The 27,279-nt window shown below is 34.7% G+C and overlaps 1 protein-coding gene across 1 annotated transcript in view; it reads left to right on the top strand.

Moving 5' to 3' along the window:
• TMEFF2 (transmembrane protein with EGF like and two follistatin like domains 2) overlaps positions 1 to 27,279 on the top strand; it is a 271,758-nt gene that overhangs the window by 1,348 nt on the left and 243,131 nt on the right. The window contains exons 2-4 of the mRNA XM_070458470.1: positions 1,764 to 1,873; positions 9,547 to 9,676; positions 15,926 to 15,952. Coding sequence (XP_070314571.1) covers positions 1,764 to 1,873; positions 9,547 to 9,676; positions 15,926 to 15,952 — 267 coding nt within the window. The remainder of the gene's footprint in view (positions 1 to 1,763; positions 1,874 to 9,546; positions 9,677 to 15,925; positions 15,953 to 27,279) is intronic.

Here is a 27,279-nt window from a genome sequence, read left to right as displayed (position 1 = left end):
CCCCCTCCCCCACTCGCATATACATCTCCTTCTCTACTTGGCTGCAAAAGACGTTCTTTTTGCTTCACCGAGATGCCTCCCTCTTGCCTCTCCTAGCTCCTAAATGGTCGAAGGAAGTTGAGACAAGAATCTTTCGTCCGTCTCCCAGGCCGGGGTGGGTATGACCGAGGCCCGGCAGGCTCACGCCTAGGCGGGCGGAGGGCGGAACCGACCCGAGTGGGCGCCGGCTCCTCCATTTCTGGGCAGGCTTCCTTGGAGTGCATCAGGCGCTTTTCTTTCTTGCTTGGGTCCCTTCAGAGTCTGAATGCGAGAGCTTGGCAAGCTTGGTTCTGCTAAAGTCTCCTAATTAAATAGGGGCCGAGGATAGGAGTTGCTGCACTGTCTTCGCCTTTCAGCTTGACAGCCCATAACTACCGGAGCGATTGTGGTGTTTTGGGCATTTTAAACTCCATTAGCATGCCTGGGTATTGTCCCCTAGGTCTGGTCTGTTCTAGTTTTAGCCAGTGTGTATGTAATTTTTCATCTCCTGTATATATAATTCTGCCGAAGTTGAATCTAGCTCTGAATAAAGTGGCTTTTAGGGATGCATGCGAGCTGAAGTGTGTGTAACTTTGGAAAAGAGAGAATGACCAACTGTAACTCATGGGATAAAAGAATATGCCATGCTGGGTACTGACTGATGTAAATTCCACGAGGAAAATTATTATACATCATGTGGCTTGTGCTTTTTAAAGAAGAGTTGAAATTTGTAACCCTGTTAGATTTGGGTCCATATATTGCCTTTGTTCTGTTTTGGGGAATTTCTAAATTTGGCATTTTCATAAAGCTAAATGTGTTTTCTTTAACTTACTCATGGCTTATGCATGCATCTATGTTATTTTGGAAAGACTAAGTCCCACTTTGCAGGTACCTAATCACTTTTTAGGTGCTTTATTGTAGGAATATTAAGCAACCTGTCAAATCAATTATTTGAAATGTTGATAGATTTGTAACACAACATGACTAGTTTGCTTCATCCCTAACTATAGTACTGTTTTAGGAAATAACTAACTTAAATATGAAATTGAGGATGACAGTTAAGAAATTCATTATTACCAGATACCTAACAGGAATTTGGAGAAACTAAAGAAAATAAACTGGTTTTCCAGGCAGATTGTCAAGAACCTGGTATCCCCTCTACCCCTGATAACTTGGAGGTGATCAATCTTCGTTTGAGTCAGACAGACCATCAGAAAAAGCACTGTGCCTGTTTATCTTTATTATTGGAGCTTTGTTTCCTCTTTGTCTGGAGAAATTCCAAATAAGGGGTTGTTGCAGGTCTTAAAGCAAAAGAATGATTAAAAATGGAGGAATAATGAAAGGACATTCTGAGAACCATCGCCAACTCTTTTCTAAAATGTGAAGTTTGCGGGTCATAAACTATAGTCTACTTAAAGAGAAAAAATAATGAAACTACGAAGCAATGTTAAATATTCACTTACCACTACCAGTATTAACCCAAACTAAAATAAAATAGCATCATCAAAAAAAAAAAAGAATATTCAAAGACAACTGACTAGAAAAGAATTGTGAAAGAGAAACTAGTATTAATCACTTAACTAGAATTTTTTTTAGGTTATCAGTAAAGAATGACCTTGTAGTACAGCTGTGGTTGTTGGAATTGAAATTTAGGGCAATTCTTTTAAAGCTTCAAGATATTTCTTTTGTTATTGTTGTTGAAGTCTGTAACATTTAATGACTGGCATGTTCTCTTTAAATTTGAGGTTATGATGACAGAGAAAATGATCTCTTCCTCTGTGACACTAACACCTGTAAATTTGATGGGGAATGTTTAAGAATTGGAGACACTGTGACATGCGTCTGTCAGTTCAAGGTAAGAAATCTGATATTTGCATCTTCTAATTTACTAATGAGACTGCAAAACAGAGATCTTCTTTTACAGCCCATCACTTGGCAATTTATAGCTATGCAAGCTAAGAGGAAAGCTGGCATCAAACAAAAGTACTGGCAAGAGAGCCAACTGATGTCAAAAAGACACAGCTTTTTGGATATATGTGCCATATATATATATGTGCCATATATGTGCCATAGTTATAAATGCCACTGGGGGTAGAAAGCTTCGGATTGTCCTTTTGGTGTATCAACAGAAAAGTAGGTTTCTGTGTCCCTTCTAACATGCATACTGTAAGTCAACATAATAGCCAAAATTGTTGTTGGATTAGAAATGTGGATTTATACTTTTGTTCTGTTGATCAAAGCTATCTTCTTTGGATCATATTGCTCTGTTTTAATGGTATTGGATTTTATTATTTTGGCAATCTAGTTGAGTTTTTAAATGAACTCCTTATCAATGTGACTTCAAAACTACTGTGCTAGTTTGGAAATCATGACACTTAGTACTTGTCAACTTTTCATGGATACCACATTCAATTACAATTCCTAGGAATCTGAAAGAATGCAAATAAACAAAAATCATTTCATAAACCTGAGGAAAATGTGCTTTGCCTAATGTTAAAAACATAAATAAAAATTAAAAGAGAGATTGCCCAGTGATGTTATCAAAACTAGATTATCAGTATTTTTTAAAAAGAGAGCTCAATGTCATTATTATAGTCGTCATCCAACAAATGCTTTCTACCATGTGAATGTTAAAACTTTTCTTTCAGTATGTTTTTTATAACTCAAGTATTATAGATGCTTACTGATATCTTAAAGTGTTATTGAATTACTTTTTAAAATACACATGAAATCTAAGATAAGTTTCAATCAGAAAATATTCCCATTAAGGAAAGTATATATTGGAAATAACAAAAACTTTTCCAAGATTGTAAGCAAAACTTGAAAAAAAATCAAAAAGGATATAAAACAAATAAAATATTAGAACTCAGCTTCAAGTCTAAAATATGTCACAGTGCAATGGTTACTCAGTATCCATAGGTCACTCAGTATCCACCACCACAAGTACCAAAATCCAAGGATGCTCAAGTCCCTTATATAAAATTATGTAGAATTTATATATAACCTATGCACATCCTTATGTACACTTTGTCATCTCTAGATTATTTATTATATAATATATAGGCAATCTAAACTTTGTAAATACAAAGTAAATACAAATTAGTTGCTGGTAAGTGGCATATTCAAGTTTTGCTGTTTAGAACTCTCTGGAATTTTTTTTCTCAAATATTTTCAATCTGAAGTTGGTTGAATCTGTGGATGTAGAAGCCCCAGATTTGGAGGGCCAACTATATGTAGTATTTAGAATTGTTGATGAAATTAAAATATTTTAGATTAACGTCACCTCCCAGTGATAGAAGGGAATTCACATTTACATATGGTTTGAATGGCTTATAAATAAGCTAAAAACTTCTCGGACATTATTTTTTTCTTTCCAAGAAAATTAATAAACAGCTGATACTTGTACAGTGCCCCACCACCTGGTAGGTACGTATTGCTGTGCCCATACATACTATAGTCTTTAAACCATACGAGAGTATTGGAAACATTCATGCATATTTGATATTCATGCATACCAATTTCTAAGGTCTCCAGCCATACTGAACAATTTAATTATGTTCTTTCAGTGAACTGCTTGAGAGAGATGGAGCATAAGAACCTGCAAGTCATACTTTCCCCAAGCGTTAACTGAGAGGAAAATAAGTTGGATAAGTTATTAATTAAAAGCCCACAGGATTTTGTCAGTTTTTTTCTTTTTAGTTTGTAATTCCCAGAAATATATCTTATTCTCGTAACCAAGGGTAGACATAAGATGTGAACCCATGAATGATATAAAATGAACCAAGAAGAATGTTCCTCAAATGGAAACCCATAATTATAACAAGATTTCACCAAGAGGAAAAAAAAAAGGAATTCATAAAATTAAAAATGGATGCATGCTATTAAGAGAAAATGTATAATTTTCTTTCTAGAGAAATTGCATTCAGTTTTCAGGTTGCACAAAGGGTTTTAGTAAAACTTTAATCAACAAAGATATTTGTTTTTTATGCATTTGGTTAGCCAGTTACATTTGTCATTAATTTAGATAATCGTTAAGTGGGATAGATTGCCGGGGACAGGGCTGGGGGAGTGAATGCAAGTTCGCATAAGAAACTAAAATGTAAATTTTCTTTTCCTAATGCCTGTAGCATTTTAAATTTACTACTAGATTATTGCTGCTACTAGTTTGTGCTTTGCAATAGCTGTCAGTCTGTCAGGTGAAAATAAACATTTCCCTAGTGGAAAATTTAGACTCTGCACGTACCAGGAATATAGAGTGGCTGAATTAAGTTCAAGATCAAAGAAAATGTACAAGTTGTGCAAAGAAAAATAGATAAGATATTTTAAGCTAGGAGTATCTTGACTCAGTGTTTCCAATACTTTCAAATGGATTTGAGAATTTTTTTCTATTTTGCTCAGTCTGATGAAAAGGCTGATGTCCTGAAAAATCCATTTTCCTATATACTGTTCTAAATCAGCTTAAGTCATCTACTCTCTTTCTCCTGATTTCAGATACAAGTCCAAATTCTTCTATTCAAAATGGTGTGAAAACTATGGTTTCTGGCTGAGAGATAAACTTCAAAGAGTATTGGGTATATGTGTGTGTAATTGATGTTTTCCAGTTTGAATTACTATTGGAACATTAAGGTGAACAAATATTTATCTTCACCTCTCTTAGGTGATTTTTAATAATCATATTCTACAATTCAAACATGTTTTCTCACTTATTTCTCATATCTGAGTGAGGTAATTATTTTCTCCTCCTTTTACAGATGAGGAGATTAAGGCTCATAAATATAAATAACTTACAACTAAGTGGTGATCCTACAGCAAGAATCTAGGTCCTTTGACACCAAATCTAATTTTTTCTAGGACATTATGTTGTTGTTGTTTAGTCACTGTGCATGAGATTTTCCAGGCAACAATCCTGGAGTGGGTTTCCATTTTCTTCTCCAGAGGATCTTCCTGACCCGGGGATCGAACCTCCGTCTCCTACATTGGCAGGCATATTCTTTAGTGCTGAGCCACTTGGGAAGCCCACATGCAAATAAAAACATTAATAATAACAACAAAAGCGCCAATTTATTATACACAACTTGATATCAAAAATAGTGCAACTAATTCTTAGGTGATGATACAAGTTCCATAAATAGCCTGCAATTTCATGCACCTTACCTTGCTCTCTGCATACCAAATGGTATCCTGGTCATTCTGGTAAATAACCATGGGATGAAAATTTAGAGACAGTGGATGGACAAATGGCTGGCTAGCTGAATGAATGGATAAAAGAAGGAAGAGAGGAAGAAAAGAAGTCACAGATGCATCTATTCATAGATAGCACTGATCATATCAATTAATATGTAATGGTCAATGATCACTTTATAATTTAAAAATATGGTGAAGCCTTATGTTTTACAAATATCATTTAATTTGATTGTTTTCACTGAATAAGCCACGCTCTAGATCTACAATAGTTCCAGTAACTAGAATTGTAGAACAAATTGCCCAGAACTTAGTGGCTCAAAACAATGAACATTTATTTTGCTCATGAATCTGCAGTTGAACAGGGCTTAATGGAAGCGTCTTATCTCTGCTTCTCTTGGCATTAGCTGAGTTCGGGGAGGGAACTCAGAGGCTTGGTTCTGTACTGTCTCAGGATTCACTCATATACTGGACTGTCAACTGGGGACTTTGGTCCTTCTCCATGTAGATCTCTCTGTTTGGACTAGTTTGGGCTTCCTCATAGCACAGTGGCTGGGTTTAAAGGGCAAGCGAGCATCCAGAGAGTGAGAGAAAGATAAAGGCAGAGGCTACATCCTTTAATGACCTAGCGTCAGAAGTCATATGAGTCACCATAATCACAGGCCTGCCCACTCATTTAAAATCATAAAAAATTTCCATGTGGAAAAATGTAGTCACAGAGAAGTAAAAGTTACCTATGGAATGATCAAAGGATTGGGATATATGCAGGTTTTTTTATCTCTTGCTTTTTTGGAAGAGAAACACACCATATCCTAAACCATTATCCCTAAGCCTTTGACAAGTGGGAATATAACAGAATTCACTTAACATCTGTGGAGCACCTTCTACATGCCAGACTGGGGAAGGTGCCGACAACATATAAAATATAAGTTATACATAGCTCCTAGATGCTGAAATCTCAGTTAAAAGAAATTCTTATTAATCAAACAAGCAATAAATCATATGAAAAACTTCTCACATGAATTTTTTCTTCATTTGTAGCAAAACAAATTCCATATATTCTAGAGCATCCAGTCATTGAATTCACTGGTGTAACATGTTGCTGCTTTCTTAAGCAATGTGGAAATTTTGGAACAAAATCATTCACTGAAAAACACAAAGTTGGAAAATAAACTTAAGATTTTTAAAACATCTGAAGGAAAGCAGAATCACTTTTCCCCTGAGAGGAAGTTTGGACAACACATACATTTATGAGCTTAACCATCTGGGCTTGAGTCTTGTTTTTCTTTCTTACCAGCCAACAGTGTGGCCTTTAGCAAGTCACCTAACATCTGAATCTGTCCTTTCCTCTGAAACTGAGCAATATTCGTGGTTGCCACTTAAAAAAAATAATAATTATTTTCAAAATTAGGCATATTTTAATGCAGTAGTAAGCTCGTTTTTATACTTAGGGATAGCCTGTTTTCCTTTATTTTTCCAGTTTTAGACATGCATGCCTTGGTGTCCATGTTAGATGGTAACTCTGCTAGTTAAAGTATATAGCATGGAAGGCAAATAATTTACATTTCTTTTTATAAATGAATATTCCGAAGCATTTTGAAACATGACTCAGTTAATCCTCCCAAATGCCCCAGTTAACCATTTCAAATGGGGGAACTGAGCTATAAACTTGTTAAATATTTTATTGCTGAGTGATATACACAAGGTCCTACACTCAGAAATGGGAGAACATGGGACGAGACTTCCACTCCTAAGCCTTAGTGATTTAGAGTATACTTCCTCCGTGTGTTATTCATTTTAATGAGTGCAAGTCATGGTACTGAGGGCCAAAAACAGCGTGCTGATAATCTGCAGTTAAGCTCTTTTCAACTCCATACAAATCTCCCTTTTGGCTTGTGCATGGAGCTTGGCAGCTCCATTTTTAGCACTGTTCACATTTGGCTTACTCCATCCCTCAGAAGTGGCATATGAGCACTTTATCAGTTTATTTCGTATTTTAAGATGCATATAGCATTGTATACTAGCACTTGACAGAGGTAATAAATACTTCCTACCCCTCACTCCCCATCTACTGACTATATCTGAATAATCTACAGAGGTAGATGAAAAGCATAAATAGAGAAATTCTAGGGATTACAAAGAAGAAAATGTGGATCCAGATCATCTACACCCAAAATATTGTAACCAGGGTTGAAGATGAAGATTTAAAGGTAACCCAGAACAAGAATGCTAGGACCCAAGAGTGAGGAGCTAGCTAGCCCAGCCATTTGCAGTGATGTGACTGTCATCAGCCTCCTGAAAGGGTCAGCAAGTCTGCTGACTGTGTTACCAGCTGTTCACGTCTTTCTGGTCTGTCTTCCGTGTTCTCGGTAGCCGGTCCTCGTAAATCCTCCCTACATTGTCCTGTCCCTGATCCTGAACACAGCCCATGTATCAGACACTGGTCCATCCACCTGCCTCCCTGGCCACAGTTCCGACATCAGCACCACTCACATTGATTTGATGTCTCTGCAGTACTGTTTATTGGAAAACTTAACTCTTTACTGACATTTTTTTATTGTCTTTTTTTTTTCAATAGTGATAAAAATGTTCAGTTTTATGGTGGGTCAATTTTCAGGTATATGTATGTTTGGAAAGTGAGTTGCCTATTGAATTAAAGATCCTCATGAGTGAAAAGTTCCTATCAAAATAGTTTTCAAATATAATAATGTAGATAGCCTGAGTCCATGAGCCATACAATGTAACTATGGAAAGGAATAGAAACTTCTAAAATGAATAGACTAGAAACTAGAAATAAAGATTTTCAAAATATGTCATATTTAAAATGTTTCAATCTAATCATATTTAAATAATTTCTAAATAGATATAATTTGGTATCTAAATTACCTTGTTAGCAGTTATGGTGATTATGAGTGTCATACAATTTGAATTTACTATTTGGAAAATACTATGTAACTATTAATGAAAAATTATATTTAAGTTTTTCAATAACAGATGCAAAGTCAGACTCAAAACTTTCGTTTCAGAGAACATTGTGTTATATCATTTAAAAAAATCGTTTGAATCTATTATTTCATAAAGGCAAAGGGTAAGAGCTCTGGTTGATTGGGAAAGGAAGTACAGATATGTTAAGAAAATAGAGTGAGAAAATGAACCTCAGGTTTATCATCAGGTTATAACTGTGTTTAAAATTTGCTTTTTTGCATAAAAATCCTTGAGTTGAATTTAACTTTTGAGAGATTTTTGGAAATATTATTATAAAAATTAAAACACTAGCTATTTTGCTAAATCATTGGTTTGCTTTATATGTTATGAATTAGCAGATCAAAAATCCAAGTATTTTAATAAGAAGTAGAAAACAGAAAAGCATTTTCACATGCATGTATATGCATGATTTCCCTTACTGTACTTAATTTCTGGCATGGGTATTTATAAATAATTGTTTTGATCATTACATTTGTTATAATTAAACAATGTAGCCCATCAGTAGTAGTAATCATGAGATAATCATATTGCTGGTGTAATTAGCAGGTATAGAACACAGCCAAGTATCTCTAAGGCCTTACAGTGTGATTATGCTGTAATGAGTATACCCTGTAGGTTGCCTGATTACCATTATAAAATGTGTACATTTTTGGAAGGAAGTTGTTTTAAAATGAACTTTTCACTTTATGAAATATACATTAATTCTCATACTTTTGAATAGTCAATCAAGTTAACATATGGTTCAGTAGTTGACTTTTTTTCTGTATTACATAGTCTGTTGTTTCTACACTGTATCTCTGTCAATATCCAATGATATAAAGATATATGAACCTTCAATTAGTAACTCAGATGTCTTATCCAAATATTTAGGAATTTGTAAAGATTCAAATTCAACAGAGGAACAACATACTAAAGAGTAACTGAGTTCTTTGGCATTTCAACTATATACTTCTGCTCCAACAACAGATAGACACTATTTTTGAATATCTAGAATGTCATAACATGTTCTTATTTTTTCCACCAAGCCAGATGGGCCATATATCAGAAAAAAAAAAGTTAATAATATTGATACTTTTGTTGTTATATCTTTGTATTATTTCTTATCCTATCACTTTCTTGGGTTTTCCTGATTTAGAAGCTGACTTCCCCCCATCTGAATCAGATGACCAGTTGACTCACTGGACATTGCTTTTGTATATCTTTGAATGATATTCTTACAAGGTCAAAGAGTTGCTGGATACAATGGGGATCACTGAAAATGAAGACAAGTGCTCTCTTTTGTAAATGATGATTTCTGTTCAAGATGTCAGAGGCATGTAGACTCCAGTACTAACCACAGGCTTACATCTGTGTTCTCCCCAGTGCAACAATGACTATGTGCCTGTGTGTGGTTCCAATGGGGAGAGCTATCAGAATGAGTGTTATCTGCGGCAGGCCGCGTGCAAACAGCAGAGTGAGATACTGGTGGTGTCTGAAGGATCGTGCGCCACAGGTTTGTATGTCATCCTGATGACTCCCGAAAACCTTTGGAATGGATACTGAATCCAAAAACCATGTCTTTTCCTGTTATGTCCTGTTTATTATTATCCAGATAAATAATTTGACTATATATTGGCTAGACTAGCCTCTTATACTTTTGTACCAAACATGCATTATTCCTATTCTATGTCTCTTTACATTTCAAGTTATTTCTGGAAGAAAGATAAATCTACCAAAAGGATGTTGGTAGATTTTAATACCTATATTATTTAATGAAGTACAGGCAGTTGAATAACAATTAAAAATCTAGATTGACTGCTCAGCTGCCAAATATATATGAAGTAATCTATGCAGGAGTAAATTGTGTTTGTTTGATTGTTTGTAACAATAGGATTGTTTTCTGGAGGACAGGCAGATTGCAGATTTGGATTTGAAGGTTAAAATGTACCTAATCTTAGCAGCTCTACAAAATTCTGTAGAGCAGCATTACATTGAACAGATTACACTGAAGAATATATTGGGGACAAACATGACTTCTAAAGACATCTGTCCTTTCTAGAACCACTAGTGAGCCTGGGGTCCCATGAAACTTTTTAGTTATACTGTACCAAGAATGCTGTAAAGAAAGGAAGGACAAAGAGCACCTTCATGTGCTCTTTAGTTTTTCAGGTCTTCCTTCTGCTTACAATGGTTATTAGAGCTGAATAAAAACAAGAAGAGAAAAAACAAGAATAAAGCCCAACTTGATAAACCAGTGCTATAAAACGAAGCTGAATTTTCAGGTTAGGGCTGACATTAAAATCACATATATTAAAGAAACTTTAGTATCCCTTGAAATTTGTTCCTAATGGCAAATAAGCATCTTTCTGTGAGTCATAATTTCAGAGGAATTTGATGATATAACATATTTAAGAAAAATAATAATGCTATATTATTATTATCATTAAAATGATATATCATTTTTTCTTCAAAAAAAATAGAATAATGTCAAGAAAGGTCTGTTTTATTGAAAATCCCCTCTTAGATAACACTATGGAATTATATTAAAGATCATGTGTGTGATGGCTGGAGCAGAGTGGTAAATGAGCAGAGACAGTCTCATATTCTTTAAAAAAGATTACCTTAGACCTATTGATTGTTAGTAGTTGATAATATTGTTCCAATTTGCACTGGTAATTACCAAAGTTTCTAAGAATTAGCAGAAGAGAAAGGTATCTTTCCTCATGAACAATGACGTAGGCTCTTTGGTTCTGGTTTTTAAGTAGCTTTTCTCCTATTTGATTCTTTGTCTGACAATGTGGATGTCCTTCCTGCAAGGATGATTGGGAGGCAAGTTGGACTGGTGCACCATTTTCTTGTTTGCTGGAGCTAATAGATCATTGCCACTTGGACCATCTTTCTCAGTAAGAAAAGAGGAGGGCCAGCATGCTACTCTTATAGTAAGCATGGGGAAAATAGAAAGACAAGGAGCAAACTAATTATAAAAAATCAATCCATCATAGCTACTGAAAAATGACACTTTAGGACAAATGGAATAGGAAAAAAAGGAACCTCTGACTCTCAGAACCAGGAATGATGTAGGCAAATACTAGAGTACTAAGGAATGGATTTACTCATTCAAAATCATATAGGATATCTGTCTGTCTCTGACAATAGGCAATGAAGATCACTGGGTAGTCATAATAAGCAGTCATGGAGTTATGGTTTGATTAACAGTGTTGGATAGCAAAATCTCTGTTTGCTTACTTGCCAACCTCCAAGTTTTTATCAGAACATGCAATCACATTCTTTTGATTCATTCAGTTATTCAGTTCTCGTCCCTAATTTATTGGTTATACTATGAAAATACTTAACCACATTTAATCACAATTGAGTAACCTGTCCCTAGCTTATTCACAGACTTAAATTTCTACAGGATTTAATTAGTAAGTTGGTCTTGCTGAATCATCTTCCATTGACTTGTAAATCTAAAAGAGTTTTGATCTGAATAATGATGGAAGGACTAAAGTAATTTTGATTAACCAGGTCTGACTAAATAAATTGGAGTTCTGACTTTTGATCTAAAAGAGATTCTTATTTTCTTCATAGATTTTGCATTTTTTAATGCTGTTTGGCATTGAATGGAGATGGCAAGTTGTGATTTCTAAGAATAAAAGGCAGTAGAAGATTTATATTGATACTAAAATATAAAAATACAAACTTAAAACTTGTATTAAAAATAACATTATATTTATTACATTACATTGAATCTACAAATCATTTTTTGTCTGGAAAATGGTTTCCTATTGAGCAGTCTGCTCAATAGCCTCACTGTCATTTTCCCTTTTTTGCCTTATAAGAAATGTTTTGACTAAGAGTCTAGATTCAGGTCCAATAACATGGCTTCTTTTCTTAGGTTTCCCTTTCATTAATAAGGCTTTATTAGGCTACTTGTCTCTGATTTGCCAAGATGACTCATTTTGTAGCAAAGAACCGTTAAAGCTCCCCATCATGATTTTATGACGAAGTCTTGACTTGTTGTTGTTCACTTGCTGAGTCGTGTCTGATTCCTTGTGACCCCATGGACTGCAGCACTCCAGGCTTCCCTGTCCTTCACTATCTCCCAGAGTCTGCTCAGACTCAGAGTCCATTGAGTCAGTGATGCCATCGAACCATCTCATCCTCTGTCAATCCCCTTCTCTTCCTTGCCCTCAATCTTTCCCAGCATTAGAGTCTTTTCCACTGAGTCAACCCTTCACATCAGGTGGCCAAAGTACTGGAGTTTGAGCTTTAGCATCAGTCCTTCCAATGAATATTCAGGACTGATTTCCTTTAGGATTGACTGGTTGGATCTTCTTGCTATCCACGTGACTCTCAAGAGTCCTCTCCAGCATCACAGTTTGAAAGCATCAATTCTTAGGTACTAAGCCTTCTTTATGGTCCAACTCTCACATCTGTAAATGACTACTGGAAAAATCATAACTTTGACTATATGAACTTTTGTTGGCAGAGTGATGTCTCTGCTTTTTATACACTGTCTAGGTTTGTCATAGCTTTTCTTCCAAGGAGCAAGCGTCTTTTAATTTTGTGGATGTAGTCACCATATGCAGTGAATTTGGAGCCCAAGAAAATAAAGTCTGTCACTGTTTCCATTGTTTCCCCATCTATTTGCCATGAAGTGGTGGGACTGGGTGCCATGATCCTAGTTTTTTTTCTTTTTTAATGTTGAGTTTTAAGCCAGCTTTTTCACTCTTCTCTTTCACTTTCATCAAGAGGCTCTTTAGTTCCTCTTCACTTTCTGCCATTAGAGTGGTATCATCTGTTTATCTGAGGTTATTGATATTTCTCCCGGCAGTCTTCGTTCCAGCTTGTGAGTCATCTAGCCTGGCGTTTCACATGATACACTTTGCGTAGAAGTTAAATAAGCAAGGTGACAAATACAGCTTTGACATACTCCTTTCCCAATTTAGAACCAGTTTATTGTTCCATGTCCATTTTCAGCTGTTGCTTTTTGACCTGCATACAGGTTTTGCAGGAGGCAAGTAAGTGGTCTGGTATTCCCATCTCTTGAAGAATTTTTTAGTTTGTTGTGATCCACGTAGCCAAAGACGTCAGTTTAGTCTATGAAGCAGAAGTAGATGTTTTTTTTCTGGAATCCCCTTGCTTTTCTATGACCCAGCAGATGTTGGCAATTTGACCTCTGGTTCCTCTGACTTTTCAAAATCCAGCATGTACATCTGGAAGTTCTTGGTTTTTGTACTGCTGGAGACTAACTTTAAGGATTTTGAGCATTACTTTGCAAGCATGTGAAATGAATGCAATTGTATGGTAGTTTGAGCATTCTTTGGAATTGCCTTGCTTTGGGGTTAGATTGAAAACTGACCTGTTCCAGTCCTCTGGCCACTGCTGAGTTTTGCAAATTTACTGACATATTGAGTGCAGCACTCTAACAGCATCATCTTTTAGGATTTGAAATAGCTCAGCTGGAATTCCATCACCTTCACTAACTTTGTTTGTAGTAATGTTTCCTAAGGCCCACTTGACTTCACTTAAGGCCATGACTTAAGTGACCATTTTTTTTCAGTCTATTCCTCTGTCTTCACTAGCTACTTAATTTGGCTCAAATCAAACACAAATGTTCTTAAGAATCATGCCCCTTGAATTTTTAGAGCATACATGGGTAATACAAGCCAAAATACTACTGCCAATTTTCTCCAGCTATATGTGTTTAATAGAAAACATAGATGAATAGGCAAAATGTTCACTCAGAATTTTAGTTATTATGTTCCAGACACAGTGATAAGCATTTTAAATGTGCCATTGTGCAGTTATCCTCAAAGTAGTCCAGTAGGATAGACATTACCCATTGATTAGAGGACCAATACGCTTAGAATGGTTGAATAATATTCCTAATGTTATCCGATGAGTATGTTTGGAGTTTGGAGTCCATAAGCTTTTATGCATTTCCTCTTAGGTGTATATAAGTGTAGGGATGTGAACAAGACATGGTTCTTGATTTAAAGATGTTTACACTCTTAGTGGGAAAGAATAAAGAAGCTATATACATGCAACTAAAACAAAGGTAGAATGTATAAATGCTATAATAATACAACCTGTTATTAACTTCTGATGATTCTATAAGTAACTTTATAACTTAAGCTTTCAAATTAATTCAAATAAAGTCAATTAAAATTCTAGCTGTGAAAAGATACAAAAAGTAGGCTTTACCAACTTTGACCATTCAAGCAGTGTCCCGTCCAAAAGTGATTGCTTTGTGATTTAGGACTCAGTTCAGTTGACAGGACTATTTTCCTGCTATTGAGATGAATGCATCAGCCTTTTTTCCTCTGTTCTCTTAAACCAGTCAAATTGAATAATTAAATCCTTATTTGAGTCTACTTTTACCAAGAATGGTTTTAATTATGAAATTTTTTTTACCAATTAACTTGCCTATAAGGGAAAGATAGCCTGACCCAAAGACTCGCTCCTTAGTCATGTAAGCAGTTAATGACTTGAGGTTTAGATTTAATAAACTGTTAAATCTTATGAATATGTTAGTCTGGGTATCCACCAAGGCTGACAATTCAAACTGCTGCTCCTTCACGACAATGCTAGTGTCTAACGTAATGACAAGGAGAATTATTGGCGAGGCATTCATTCTTCCCTGTGTCAGTCTTCTATAGATTTTCATACATCATGCCTCTTTCTATGAGTGCTTTTCAATAAAGTGTCATTGAGGCAAACAAGTAGAAGTACTATTTTATTTTAATTGGTCTAAAACAACAAACACAGATTCATAGACATGGCATTTGATAATGGCTCTTGAACTCTGGCTGAGATTTCAATGTAAAATGAAGGCCAGTCAGACAAAGAATACCAGTGTTAGTCTTATTTCCCATTATTAACATTAAAAGTACATAGCCAAATGTATTTAGAATGGAAGGAAGTGGGGGTGCAGAAGGAAGGTGATGTCTCCACTTAACAGGTAGAAGCAAATGGAGACTCAGTGGTTTGACTCCAACTAAGAAATTGAGTGTTTCTGGGAAATGAGTTGTCAGAAACTGACAACTTTCCCAAGTTGTAATTATGTGAGAGGGAGGGGAAAGGACTGGAGAAAAAGAAAGGCAGAGAGAGGTTATTGTCTTCTCTGCCAGCATCACCCAGGATATAGCCAATTTTAATCACAAAGGCAAACCTGAAGCTCACCCTTCTCTGGATTTGAAAAGGAATAGATGCTGTTGGATACAGATAGACTCGTTCAGAGTTGTGGTATTTGGAAAATGTATTAGCTCTTATATAAAAAGATATTCATCTTTAAACTTTTTCCCTTTGTAATGCAATGTACCAGAATATAAGCCTTAATTATGAGTATTCGCTGTCAAGTCTTAGACTACTTAATTTCTAAATCTCACTGATTGTTATAAGTATCTTGTTTTTAATTTTTTTGTTAATGGCACCATAATCATCTTGACTAAAATAAAAATGAGAATTTTTCCATAGTCAAGTTTGAGAATTAATTCCAAAGCTGGATAATACATTGTTCATGAAATTTAAGCTGAAAATAATAGAGAATTTATTTTATTAGCTATATTATAGATATTAAATTATATTGATATGAATGTTTTTAAAATTAAATATTAGTAATTTTTCAATTATATTAATATATAATGGAGAAAGTATTTATTTTAAATTTATTTTATTTTGAATTTAATTTAAAAGTTCATAAGTATTTTTTGAATATGTTTTTTAAGCTAAAACAAATTACTTCCTCTTTTCCTCCCAGATGCAGGATCAGGATCTGGAGATGGAGGTAGGAGTTGCCTTTTTATATATTGAAAGATTTACATGTGGATGTTACTTGTGGATATTTACTTATGTATTTGTCATTACATATATCTAAGATGAATTCACATTTTGCATTTTAGGAAAGGGAAAATTAAAAACAAAATCATTCTTCTTATTGAGTAAATGTGTATACCATGTAAATTATTTGATATATTTATGAATCATACTTAAGAACTTTTTCTATCTAATATTCCTATTCATTTATACATTTGCATTTGAATTAACTTTGAGATAAACCTGCGTAACTGAACTTCATAATAAGCCTCCAAGCATATTTGTCAGGACAGAATACTCATAGAAAATCATTTAAATGTTGTTTTTTTTAAATACATAATGACAAGGTATTGATACTAATACATACATAGCTATTATGTAAACAGGAACATAATTACCAAATTAATAGTTTGAAACTGAAGGAGCTTTAGTTCATTAAAGAAAAATAAAAAAGATAAAGAAACTTTAAGCCAGTGAAAATAAGATAATGTCTTTACTTCTTTGATTAATCTATAGTTATTTTTACTAACACAAGATATGTTTTCATGATTTAGTTGTGTGTTTAAAGAAGTATATAAGAGATAGGCAGAAACTTTCAAAATTTTATATGATATACTTACTGCCAAATAATATTTTACTTATGGATTGAACCTTCACTGTAAATTTCCCCAAATACTTTTCCAGTTGAAATTCAAACAAAATTCTATCTTTATTTACAACAAGAAAAAATAGAAACAACTAAATATAATTTCAACAAGAATACTGAAAAGAGAATGAAGAAAAACATAAACATTCTCTCAGGACCTTGCTTAAGTTATATAAAATGATTAAATGCATGTTTCTATTAAACTTTATTTTTTAGTGAAGAATTTGATAAAAGATGAGGAAAGAAGGTGTTGGAGTCAGGAAAGTCAAATTTTACTGCTTACCTTATCTGGTTTGGGCAACAAGTTAGAGATTTATCAAAGGTGTAACTAGTTCAAATAAGCAACACCCAGAGAATAAAATTAGAGCAGCATATTGGAGCACAGTTTTTTTTCATAAAGACTGAAATTGAATAGGAGTCATGATTCAGTACCATGAGAGTATGAATTTATTTCCATATCACATGACATTAGACAGTCATTTGGTATTAAGATAATCTTACTGTTTCTAAGAAATTATTTTTTCCTCTGGCTGATTAATACAATATTCCTAAGAAAGCTTCCCTGCAAGTTTTGGAAAGATGAGCTTCTAAGATCAAGCAAACTTTAAAGAGAAAAAGGAAAAAAGTTTTTTGAGTAGGTAGTTCACTATCAGACTATTAAGAAATCCATCAGTTTGTTAAAATGTCAATTTTGGAAGGGAGCAGTTCTATGAAAAATTCTGCATTATTTACTGGCTACTTAGTTTTATGTGTAGACTACTTAATTTGAAACATATTATATTGTTTCAGCTGTTCCACTCTTCACATGTCTTATTAATTTTTTGGCATCTTTAAAAGCAAAACACAGAATTATTTTCATTGCTCCTTTTGTTAAAGCATCATGGTATACTTTTTTCTAATTGAGTCTTTTCTTCATATCATACATCATTTCATCATTGTTTTCAATAATAAGGTGTAGTGGGTGTATCAGATACTAGTTGCCAGTTTTTCCTTCATTGTATTTAGCACATGCAATTGACAGTAAAGTCAACCTCACTTTTCCTTGTTGAATTCTAGACTGAAATATTAAGTTCATTATTTTTTCCTGTGATCTGTATAAGGTGATTTTTTTAAGGAAATCACTTTAATTTCATGAATAAGACATTTATAACTTAAATTTCATATATTAGTTGCACACTATATTCCTTTATTTTTTCTCCTTTTAAGAAATTTCTCTTCAATTATATGTGCTTTATATTAACTTGGAGGAAAAATAAACAAAACAACTTCTTAAGACATAATTGCTTTGAAAAGAAAATAAAAGCATATAACCCATTTAATTCTGAGCTGTATTCTTTATAAAGAGCTGTTTTTCTGAAAGTTGTGGTAGATGAGTATTTACTCCTAGCTGTTTGTTTTGTTTTTAGTCAGAGACTCAATAGTTTTTGTTTTGTTTTGTTTTTACTTGAATTTATTTTTTCTAGTCTATGTGTTCTTTGCTCTGAAATACTAATGGTTTTAATTTTCTGTATTTTTTTAACTTTAGTACAAAAGTATAGAAAACTTAATAACTAGAACCTAAAAGCATAGTTCAGAGTGACCTGCACGATTCTAGTTCACATATTGATTGGATTATATGGAAAATATATTTGACTTGCTACCTCTGCTATGTAAAGGATGGACTTGCTCTGTATTCTGACCGAGTTCCTATTACCAAGATATCTAGAAAAGCCAGAATCAATTCCCTTTGAATTAACCAGAAGTGATTGAATTACCTATGATTAGTTAATCCAACAGTCCTAGTTAGTGATTGTCCTAACCAGTCTCTACAGGATATATTCTCAATAACATGGATTTGGTTAATAATCAGGGTATCTTTGCAAGCACTTTGGATAGTTAATGGTTATTTATCTAATTTCTTTTAACAAAAGTTAATATACTTCCCAAATGTAGTGCATTGATCTGAATAGTGAAGTGAACAATTTTATTTGGAAAACACATATGTGTGACTATCATAAATTATATGGTTAAATCAAATCCAAATCCAAAACACTTTATAAATACGTAAGGTTTTACTTTTTTAGATTGTCCTGCATTCTTAAACAAATAAATATTAGCATTGAATGTTAGACCTGATTTTTTTAAAAATTAAGTTTAACTTATTTGCACAAGGATGTATCTATCATTTATTGCACTTGAGGAAACATTTTTACAGTATAAAAGGGATCTAAATGTTTCATAAAATTTATGCTAACTTGTTTTTGTATGTTTTATAGAAGGTTTAACTATCTTTAACTATTGATCTATTTATTTATTAAGGAAATATTAATATAAAGAATAATCTTGTGTTATTAGTTTTGAGTGAAACACCAGCTGTTTATGGAATTCTCTGTTTTCAAGCAAAAATGTTTAGTTGAAAAGGCTAAACAAATATATTCATATTATATTCACCAAATAACCATTTGGATAGACTCACACTTGAAAAAACAATTCAGGTTAAACTATAATTAGCTATATATGTGTCTGATAGAAAGGTAATATGTAGTAAAATGTGGACAAAATTCCAAAGAATTTCAGAAAGTAGTAAAAAGAAAGGGGTTGGTGTTTCAAGTACTTATATATATGAAGATAATGTTGTAAATAAGAAAACGGGTGTGTGTAGGAGGGATAATAACATCTTCTCCACCCACGGACTTCCTTAAGCAACAAACACTGCACTGTGAAAGAAGTATTAAAGGAGCCTCTTCTCAAAATCTAGGGCTGTGTGGGTGGTTAAGGGATAATTTCTAACACCTGCTCTTATTTCAGAGTCTTTCAGTCATATTATAAGATAAGACCATGAATACTTTCCATTAAACTTAACATATATTTCTGGATTAACTGGACTTCTGACAGATTCCTAAAAACAAAAACCAGTCCTGAAAAAAAAAGTATATTTTAACAATTAAAAGAATGATAAACATATTATCCTGCTAGAAGTCTGGAAGAATTCATGATTAAATTTTAATAACATCTTATGGGCAGTTGTATGATAATGTCTATAGAAACAAAATGTCTCTAAGATATGCAACATGGATGCAATGGGTGTATTTTTAATTCATGAGGTAAAATGAAGCTCTGGGGCTTCATACAACTTATACAATTATATAGCTTTAAGAGATTTCTTTAATAATTTAATCAAGAGATTAATGTCAGATATGTACAGCAACATATCAAATTAAATTTATATCTATTAGTTGTATAAAGTCTGATTTTTATTTTAATAATCCAGATAATGGCTATTATGATGACTTTAATGCACAAAATAAGTTATGCTGTGTTTTATTTAATGCAAAATTGTCCTGTACATATTATCTTTGTATAATTTTACTTGGATATACATAATTAAGACGTTTATTTTGTATATACTTTGGCTAGAAAAAGAAATATTTACATCACAACTAAATGTAGACCCTAGGCTGTTTCTGATCATGTAGATTGCTAAAAACCAGAAAACAGTGTTGTAACAAGTTTGAGAACTGAAAAATTATTTTTAAGCAATTCTTAAATTTCTAATGTGGATTTGATGATATTCAGGAATTACGCTGAATTGAACAAGCCTCCTATCAGCTGGAGACCCTGACAAGGTTTCTGGAGCTCTAAAGCTGAATATGACACAGTTCTTTATACTCAAGGAGATTTACATGTAAATTCTTTTCTTAGCACGCAATGTGAAAATTATGATTCTAATTATCAAAAGAGAAATAATCCCCTGTAGAAATAAAATGTTAAGTATACTATAAATAACAAGGAACTGAATGTTCATTCCATAAAATATTCTTATATCAGGTTAAGTAATTTTTCTTCCACTTTGCAATATCAGTTCCCTTTCTTGATCTCAATCTGTACCTCTCCACCTTACTGTCATAGTCAAGTTCTGGCAGACACAGTGTGCCTCACCGTGTGTTTTCTCTCCTGGGTACACATTACAGCCAAAGTCTGACAGGCATCAGTTGTCAGCAACCTCATCTGAAATACTGATTAGCTGAAAAATTCTACCATGTACGCAAAGTTTGAGATTTTTCCATGGCAATACATACAAGGAGGAAGCAGAAACTGCTCTTGCTTTCGCTGTTCTACACCTTACAGCAGCTGTTCTGACTGGAGATGAGTTTATAGACGTCTGAACCATAGATGAAATATATCTCAGGTTTTCATGGAGTAGAATCTATTTTGCTTCCTTTCTAGCTCAAAGAAAACCAATATTGTGATGGAGTGATGAAATAGAGGTAGGATGAATGAAGATAATGGATAACGAAAATGGAAAAATAAAACAAGCAAACAAAAGGAGGAAAACAAAGTGAGAATGGAAAATGAAAAGGGAGAACAAGTCTTTGTTACCAACATATCTTCACACATGACTACCATCTTAAAAAGAAAAATAACTTTTTTTTCGAGTAAAATGATAATAATTGACTGAATTTCCAGAGAAGATTGTTTGGGGATGTGAAATGGATACCACAAACATTTTCTTTTTCTGAATCACTTATACAGATTTCTAAAAACCGTATCTAGGAAAGTAAATGTAATCATTATGTGCAATGTGATAGACATGGCTTTGGGCTAAGAATTAGGAGATTTGTATTCTAAATTTTTAATTGGCTTAAAGGCCTATTTGAGTTTACTTGCAAACTCCTTGGAGATTCATTTATTTTATTGGTAAAGGAGAATAGTATCTACTTATAGGAAAAGATGATTATAATAAATTAATGGAAAGGACTTTGGATTCCAAAAAATGAAATGAAAAGAATTTATATTAACTTTGTTCTTTTTTCCAATTTAAAAATATAATTTCTCTGAAGGGTTTAATTGAAATTTGGATCTTTTAATTAGTAAGTTTTAAGTTCATGGTCTAAAGTATTAATGCTAAGATAATAACAACTCTACAAATCCAATCACAGTTTTCAGTATTTAGAGGAGATAGCTAGCTTTGCACTTTTTGAAAGGGAGTGAAATCATAGATTTGATATTGGAGAAATTGCAGTTCTATATGACAGGTAAGAAATAGGGAACAGTTTTTTAAAAATTCAAAACAGTTCAGTTCAGTTGCTCAGTCATGTCCGACTCTTTGTGACCCCATGGACTGCAGCACTCCAGGCTTCCCTGTCCATCACCAACTCCCTGAGCTTACTCAAACTCATGTCCATTGAGTCGGTGATGCCATCCAACCATCTCATCCTCGGTCATCCACTTCTCCTCCTGCCTTCAACCTTTCCCAGCTTCAGGGTCTTTTCCAATGAGTCAAATCTTCACATCAGGTGGCCAAAGTATTGGAGCTTCAGCTTTAGCATCAGTTCTTCCAATGAATATTCAGGACTGATTTCCTTTAGAATGGACTGGTTGGATCTCCTTGCAGTCCAAGGGACTCTCAAGAGTCTTCTCCAATACCGCGGTTCAAAAGCATTCATTCTTCAGCACTCAACTTTCTTTATAGTCCAACTCTCACGTCCATACATGACTACTGGAAAAAACATAGCATTGACTAGACGGACCTTTGTCAGCAAAGTAATGTCTCTGCTTTTTAATATGCTGGCTAGCTTGGTCATAGCTTTTCTTCCAAGGAGCAAGTGTCCTGTAATTTAATGGGGGCAATCACCATCTGCAGTGATTTTGGAGCCCAAGAAAATAAAGTCCCTCACTGTTTTCATTCTTTCCCCATCTATTTGCCATGAAGTGATGGGATCAGATGCCATGATCTCTGTTTTATGAAAGTTGAGTTTTAAGCCAGCTTTTTCACTCTCCTCTTTCACTTTTATCAAGAGACTCTTTAGTTCCTCTTCGTTTTCTGCCATAAGGGTGGTATCATCTTCATATCTAAGGTTATTGATATTTTTCCTGGCAGACCTGATTCCAGCTTGTGCTTCATCCAGCCTGGCATTTCACATGTTGTACTCTACATAGAAGCTAAATAAGCAGGGTGACAATATACAGCTTTGACATACTCCTTTCCAATTTGGAACGTTTGTTGTTCCATGTCCAGTTCTAATTATTGCTTCTTGAACTGCATAAGATTTCTCAGGAGGTAGGTAAGGTGGTCTGGTATTCCCATCTCTTTAAGAATTTTCCACAGTTAAATGTGATCTACACAAAGACTGTAGCATAGTCAATAAAGCAGAAGTAGATGTTTTTCTGGATCTCTCTTGCCTTTTCTGTGATCCAATGGATGATCAAAACAGTAAATAATTCTTAAGATTACAATGGCAGTCAGTTGCCTCTCTGTAGAAATCCAAAAAAAAAAAAAAAAAAAAAAAAATGGGAGAAGAAACGGGAGGGATTCACAATATGATGGATTTGGTATACTCACAAGGAAGAATTTTCATTAGGATGCTAAGCATTGCAAAGTTTTTCTAAGGGGATTTTAACTTTTAAAGTAAAAAGTTAAAGTAGGTGGAAATACTTTATTATAGTTCTACTGGATGCCAGAGCATGAATTAGATCAATCCATAAGGATACCTAATTCAGGTATAATTGTTTGTAAAATGCCCTGTGGTTTATAAAAAGCACTAATTCATTTAATCACAATAGCAACCTTTGGATATGTAGAAGATAATCAGAAAAAAAAAAAGCATTTTACCCATAATCCCAGCAACAGTATATTATGTTAACTATGCCAGTCCTTGAATTTCAAGAAGGAAGGAAACTATAGTCTACAACATACCCTACCTCTTGCAGTAGCTGTTTGCAACAACTATATCCAACAGACCCCATATTCTGTTTATATAAATCATAAATCTTATCAACAATCATATGAAATTTTATTATCTCTTCTCCTTACCCCCTTCTTACTCTCATTTTTATTTCTGAAACCATCTATTCTATTCAAAGTGTTAAGTTAGTCACTCAGTTGTGTCCGACTTTTTGCAACTCCATGAACTCCAGGTTCCTCTGTTCGTGGAATTCTTCAGGCAAGAATACTGAAGTGGGCAGCCAATCCTTTCTCCAGGGGATCTTCTCGACCCAGGGATTGAACCCATTTTTCCTGCATTGCTGGCAGATTCTTTACCATCTGAGCCACCAGGGAAACCCATTCTATTCAAGGTAGTACTCAAACCCCTATGGGTTTTTGTGGTGGTCTGTCATCAAGTTAATCATACTCATCAATCTATAATGGTTTGCCATCTATTCTTCTCTATTAATTTTCCCTTCATTACCCATCTCTGGTCCTATTCCCATTTGAAGTATTCACTCAAATGTATTTTGTATCCTTTAACTTGATGGGGGGGGGGGCAGAATATGATTGTGTAAGTGATTGTAGGAAGTGGTAGTTAAGACTCAGTCTCTGGAAGTGGACACTGTGGGTTTGGTCCCCATTCCACGACTTACTAGCTATCTGACCACAGACAGGTTACTTACACAATCTATTTTAGTTTCTTCATCCATGATCCTTGCAGTGTTTCCCAAGAAATAGAATCTGAGGTTAGATTTGTACATTTGAGTTTCTCTAGTAGGGCTTTCAGGATCAGCATCGGTAGGAGAGAAGGATGTAGGAATGGGCAGATGGAGTAGGACTGGTGCAGTTTTATTTATTCATTTTTTTCATTTATTTTTATTAGTTGGAGGCTAATTACTATACAATATTGTAGTGGGTTTTGTCATACATTGACATGAATCAGCCATGGATTTACATGTGTTCCCCATCCCCATCCCCCCTCCCACCTCCCTCTCCCCCCAATCCCTCTGGGTCTTCCCAGTGCAACCAGGCCCGAGCACTTGTCTCATGCATCCAACCTGGGCTGGTGATCTGTTTCACCATAGGTAATATGCATGTTTTGATGCTGTTCTCTCGAAACATCCCACCCTCGCCTTCTCCCACAGAGTCCAAAAGTCTGTTCTGTACATCTGTGTCTGTTTTTCTGTTTTGCATATAGGGTTATCATTACCATCTTTCTAAATTCCACATATATGTGTCAGTATGCTGTAATGTTCTTTATCTTTCTGGCTTACTTCACTCTGTATAATGGGCTCCAGTTTCATCCATCTCATTAGAACTGATTCAAATGAATTCTTTTTAATGGCTGAGTAATATTCCATGGTGTATATGAACCACAGCTTCCTTATCCATTCTTCGTCTGCTGATGGGCATCTAGGTTGCTTCATGTCCTGGCTATTATAAACAGTGCTGCAATGAACATTGGGGTGCACGTGTCTCTTTCAGATCTGGTTTCCTCGGTGTGTATGCCCAGGAGTGGGATTGCTGGGTCATATGGCAGTTCTATTTCCAGTTTTTTAAGGAATCTCCATACTGTTCTCCATAGTGGCTGTACTAGTTTGCATTCCCACCAACAGTGTAAGATGGCTCCCTTTTCTCCACACCCTCTCCAGCATTTATTGCTTGTATACTTTTGGATAGCAGCCAGCCTGACTGGCGTGTAATGGTATCTCATTGAGGTTTTGATTTGCATTTCTCTGATAATGAGTGATGGTGAGCATCTTTTCATGTGTTTGTTAGCCATCTGTATGTCTTCCTTGGAGAAATGTCTATTTAGTTCTTTGGCCCATTTTTTGATTGGGTCATTTATTTTTCTGGAATTGAGCTGCAGAAGTTGCTTGTATATTTTTGAGATTAATCCTTTGTCTGTTTCTTTATTTGCTATTATTTTCTCCCAATCTGAGGGCTGTCTTTTCACCTTGCTTATAGTTTCCTTTGTTGTGCAAAAGCTTTTCAGTTTCATTAGGTCCCATTTGTTTATTTTTGCTTTTATTTCCAATATTCTGGGAGGTGGGTCATAGAGGATCCTGCTGTGATTTATGTCGGAGAGTGTTTTGCCTATGTTCTCCTCTAGGAGTTTGATAGTTTCTGTTCTTACATTTAGATCTTTAATCCATTTTGAATTTATTTTTGTGCATGGTGTTAGAAAGTGTTCTAGTTTCATTCTTTTACAAGTGGTTGACCAGTTTTCCCAGCACCACTTGTTAAAGAGGTTGTCTTTTTTCCATTGTATATCCTTGCCTCCTTTGTCGAAGATAAGGTGACCATAGGTTCGTGGATTTATCTCTGGGCTTTCTATTCTGTTCCATTGATCTATATTTCTGTCTGTGCCAGTACCATACTGTCTTGATGACTGTGGCTTTGTAGTATAGTCTGAAGTCAGGCAGGTTGATTCCTCCAGTTCCATTCTTCTTTCTCAAGATTACTTTGGCTATTTGAGGTTTTTTGTATTTCCATACAAATTGTGAAATTTTTTGTTCTAGTTCTGTGAAAAATACCGTTGGTAGCTTAATAGGGATTGCATTGAATCTGTAGATTGCTTTGGGTAGTGTAGTCATTTTGACAATATTGATTCTTCCAATCCATGAACACGGTATGTTTCTCCATCTGTTTGTGTCCTCTTTAATTTCATTCATCAGTGTTTTATAGTTTTCTATGTATAGTCTTTTGTTTCTTTAGGTAGATATACTCCTAAGTATTTTATTCTTTTTGTTGCAATGGTGAATGGTATTGTTTCCTTAATTTCTCTTTCTGGTTTCTCATTGTTAGTGTATAGGAATGCAAGGGATTTCTGTGTGTTAATTTTATATCCTGCAACTTTACTGTATTCATTGATTAGCTCTAGTAATTTTCTGGTGGAGTCTTTAGGGTTTTCTATGTAGAGGATCATGTTATCTGCAAACAGCGAGAGTTTCACTTCTTCTTTTCCTATCTGGATTCCTTTTACTTCTTTTTCTGCCCTGATTGCTGTGGCCAAAACTTCCAAAACTATGTTGAATCGTAGTGGTGAGAGTGGGCACCCTTGTCTTGTTCCTGATTTCAGGGGAAATGCTTTCAATTTTTCACCATTGAGGGTAATGCTTGCTGTGGGTTTGTTGTATATAGCTTTTATTATGTTGAGGTATGTTCCTTCTATTCCTGCTTTCTGGAGAGTTTTAATCATAATGAGTGTTGAATTTTGTCAAAGGCTTTTTCTGCATCTATTGAGATAATCATATGGTTTTTATCTTTCAATTTTTTAATGTAGTGTATTACATTGATTGATTTGCAGATATTAAAGAATCCTTGCATTCCTGGGTTAAAGCCCACTTGGTCATGGTGTATGATTTTTTTAATATGTTGTTGGATTCTGTTTGCTTGAATTTTGTTAAGGATTTTTGCATCTATGTTCATCAGTGATATTGGCCTGTAGTTTTCTTTTTTTGTGCAGTTTTAAAAAGCCTCAGTAGGCGCCATAAGGAGTTCTCAATGTGGGATGGCCCCTCTGAGTTGTACTTAAAATTGGGTTGATGGGGCTGGGCCTTCACATCCCACCACTGATCACTGTTGATGTGGGTGAACCCCCAGGGAGTGTTACCTTGGACCAGGTGGCTCTCTTTAACTGCAGGCTAGACCTGGAGAGGGACTCTGCTGTGATTTGTCTGTGTACAACATTCCCCACAGAGAAGGGGCAACAGTGCACATTGCAGCATGGCATGCTCTACGATCTGTAACATTTAAAACAAGGAACAAAACATAATCCCTGCTCTTGCAGAGCTTATTGCAGAGCTTATTTCTTGTGAAAAGAGCCAAACAGTAAACAAATAAACAAGAAAAAATGTAGATTGTCAGATGGGAAAAAGTGAGATAAGCAAAGGTGGAAAGTTGCTAATGGATTTGGAGTGATCAGGAAGGCAGAGCGAAGCAAGCCAGAACAGAGCGAAAG

Source organism: Odocoileus virginianus, chromosome 30 (assembly GCF_023699985.2).
Source record: "Odocoileus virginianus isolate 20LAN1187 ecotype Illinois chromosome 30, Ovbor_1.2, whole genome shotgun sequence".
NCBI lineage: Eukaryota > Metazoa > Chordata > Mammalia > Artiodactyla > Cervidae > Odocoileus > Odocoileus virginianus.
The sequence above is the reverse complement of the archived record's forward strand: the minus strand, read 5'-3'. Positions and strand labels throughout refer to the sequence as shown.